The sequence below is a fragment of the Nestor notabilis genome, unplaced genomic scaffold, assembly GCF_000696875.1.
Source record: "Nestor notabilis isolate BGI_N333 unplaced genomic scaffold, ASM69687v1 scaffold19702, whole genome shotgun sequence".
NCBI lineage: Eukaryota > Metazoa > Chordata > Aves > Psittaciformes > Psittacidae > Nestor > Nestor notabilis.
The window spans coordinates 1828-4273 of record NW_009918945.1 but is presented as its reverse complement, the minus strand read 5'-3'; the positions used below and the strand labels follow the sequence as shown (position 1 = coordinate 4273).

The 2446-nt window shown below is 49.5% G+C and overlaps 1 protein-coding gene across 1 annotated transcript in view; it reads right to left on the bottom strand.

Annotated features, from left to right (window-relative positions):
* Window positions 1–1460, bottom strand: part of GRIN1 (glutamate receptor, ionotropic, N-methyl D-aspartate 1) — a gene marked incomplete at its 5' end in the record, with an annotated part of 19640 nt that extends 18180 nt beyond the window's left edge. The window contains one exon of the mRNA XM_010009995.1: window positions 1284–1460. Coding sequence (XP_010008297.1) covers window positions 1284–1460 — 177 coding nt within the window. The remainder of the gene's footprint in view (window positions 1–1283) is intronic.
* Window positions 1461–2446: the final 986 nt, after the last annotated feature.

Here is a 2446-nt window from a genome sequence, read left to right as displayed (position 1 = left end):
CTGCCTTTGGAGGCAGGAGGATCCCACTGCAGTTGGTGGCACTCTAGTGTCTCAGGATGGCCAAGGATGCTGCAAGAATGAAGCTTCTTGTTGAGCCACCGCCAAAACCAAAAGCCTGTTGGTCGATGTGGCTTGTGCAAGCACCCCTGCACCAGTTGTTCCTCCAGTGCTTGATGAGAGGTGATGAAGAGCAGTGGCACGCTGCTCTCTAGTCTCTCAGTTCCACTGCCAACTCCAAACACAAGAAGCATATACAGCCACATCTCCCCAACAGCCAAGATGCCACATGTCCAGCATCTCCTGGTGGGGCTGGAGAAGAGCAGATTGTGGTCCCTGCCTGTGGTCCACAGAGGGAACAGCCAGGAATGGTGCAATGGCGGAGATGGTGCAAGACTCCCTGCTGCTGGAGTCTTGGAGACAGGCTCGGACTCTGCCCATACGAGAGGGACCTCACCCTTTGCTGGGACTTCACCTCAAGGTGGTTCTTTGCCTTCCAGACAGGTGACTGCCTTTGAAGCACCTCAGCCGAACTGCTCCTTATGTTCTCCTTCCCTGCTTGTCTTGAATGCTTGCTTGATCCTTCTACTCAACGGCAGCAGGTCTATGGTCGTCCTCCTGAATTTCTACCAGGCTCGGGGACCTCCCCTGCCTCCCTCCCTGTGCCCTACATGGCCCTGAGTGGAGGTGCAGTGCCTCCCACCAGCCACAGCCCTCTTGTACCAGCATGGGGTGTCAGGAAAGCAGCGGTTGGCATGAGCTTCAATGGAGATGGGAACAGGGGCCTCAGTCCGCAGAGCCGACAGCTTTATAGAGAGGGTGCATTACACCTCCATGCGCCCTGGCCCCTCCTAAGCCACTAAGGTGAGCTCCAGTTTGCCAATTTAGAAGCTGCTTTTCGGGGTTGGTTTGGCACTGCTGGGTCTGCCTGGCCCCTGGGTGGCTTTAATGGGGCAGGTGCTTCCCTAAGCTGAGCGACTGGTCCTCTCCTTAGGTGGGAATCTTGGGCGAGGCATTTGCAGAGCTCCAGGTTATCCTTCCCTTCATTTTGTAGTTGATTTACATGTAGGAGATTTTGACCATGGCAAAGCAAGTGAAATGAATAAAGTACAAAGTTCTGTCAGGTACTAGTCAGACACTGTTGATGCTTTAAGCATGTTAGCCATGTTACAATGGAAAGAAAAGGTGTTTTACATACAGAAATCTACATACATACAACAGCCCGAGACTTCTAGTTTTGTTGTTGTTGCTTAAACAAAGCTACAAGACAATGTTCAGGAACTGACCTTGGACTCTCTCTCCTCCAAGAGGGTCTCCAGCTTCTTTTGTGCAGCACGACCTTCGTGGTCGTCGCTGACTATCAGAATGATGTGGTTCCAGTTGAAGACTCTCATCATCTCAAACCAGACATTGGCCTGGTGAGAGTATGGTGGGACTGTGCGCAAAAAGGAGAGGTGGATGCTCTGCAAGGAAGAACAAGAGCTCAACACAGACTGGTTGGGTTATGTCTCAGGGACTGGATGGGTTTGCAGGGGCAGGGCTGGGATTACAAGGCCAAAGAGGCTGAGCAGCAATTTTAGGTAGACCTCTGGGCTGCCCACCTTGAGGTTCCCTCTGGCACCTGCACTCCTTTTTCCTGGCTGAGAAGCAAACCCTGGCTATGATTTTCTACCTCTCTGGTTAATCCAATGCATGGCAAAGAGGGTTTTTTGCTTTGTAGTCTGTAAATGAAGAAAAGCCTGTCCAGCAACAAATTGTCAGCAACATTCAGTGCAAATATAGCCTTTCCTCTTAGACTGTTTGAAAATATTACTGAGCAATGGACATCAGAAAGAAAATGAATTCTCAGAATCATAGAATGTTTTGGGTTGGAAGAGACTTTAAAGCTTATCCAGGTCCAACCCCCTGCCACAGGCAGGGGCACCTTCCACTAGACCAGGTTTCTCAAAGCTCTGAACTCCCTTCAGAGCGTAACAAGAAGCAGTTGCAGGTACATGTAAGTATGTTTTAGCTATTTGTCATGAGACAAGCTCAGAAAAGCAGTTTAGCAGTTTTGTTTTGTGCTGTTTGGCTGTTTCTAGGTCAGCCTGTTCTGCAGCAGCACACAGGAGGAAGCAGCTCTGGACTCATGCCCTGACTAACCTATCTGATTTGGGTAAAGACATCATTATGGTTGGATGATTGAGCAACACCAGTGCCAGCCTAATTGAGTACAGCACTCTTAGGGGAAAATTGGACCAAAAGCTGTAGCTGACAGAGAGGTTTCAAAAAATGCAGAGTTTCCAAAAGGCCTTAGAGTCAAATATTAGAAAATGAAAGTGCTTGTGCTCAGCATGGACCCTACTTGACTGAGCAGCCACATGCTGGAGGGACACAGGAGTCTGAACAGAAGAGGACAAAAAGCAAAGCACCAAAATAGTTCTTTTTATAAGGCTGAGATGGTCTTCTG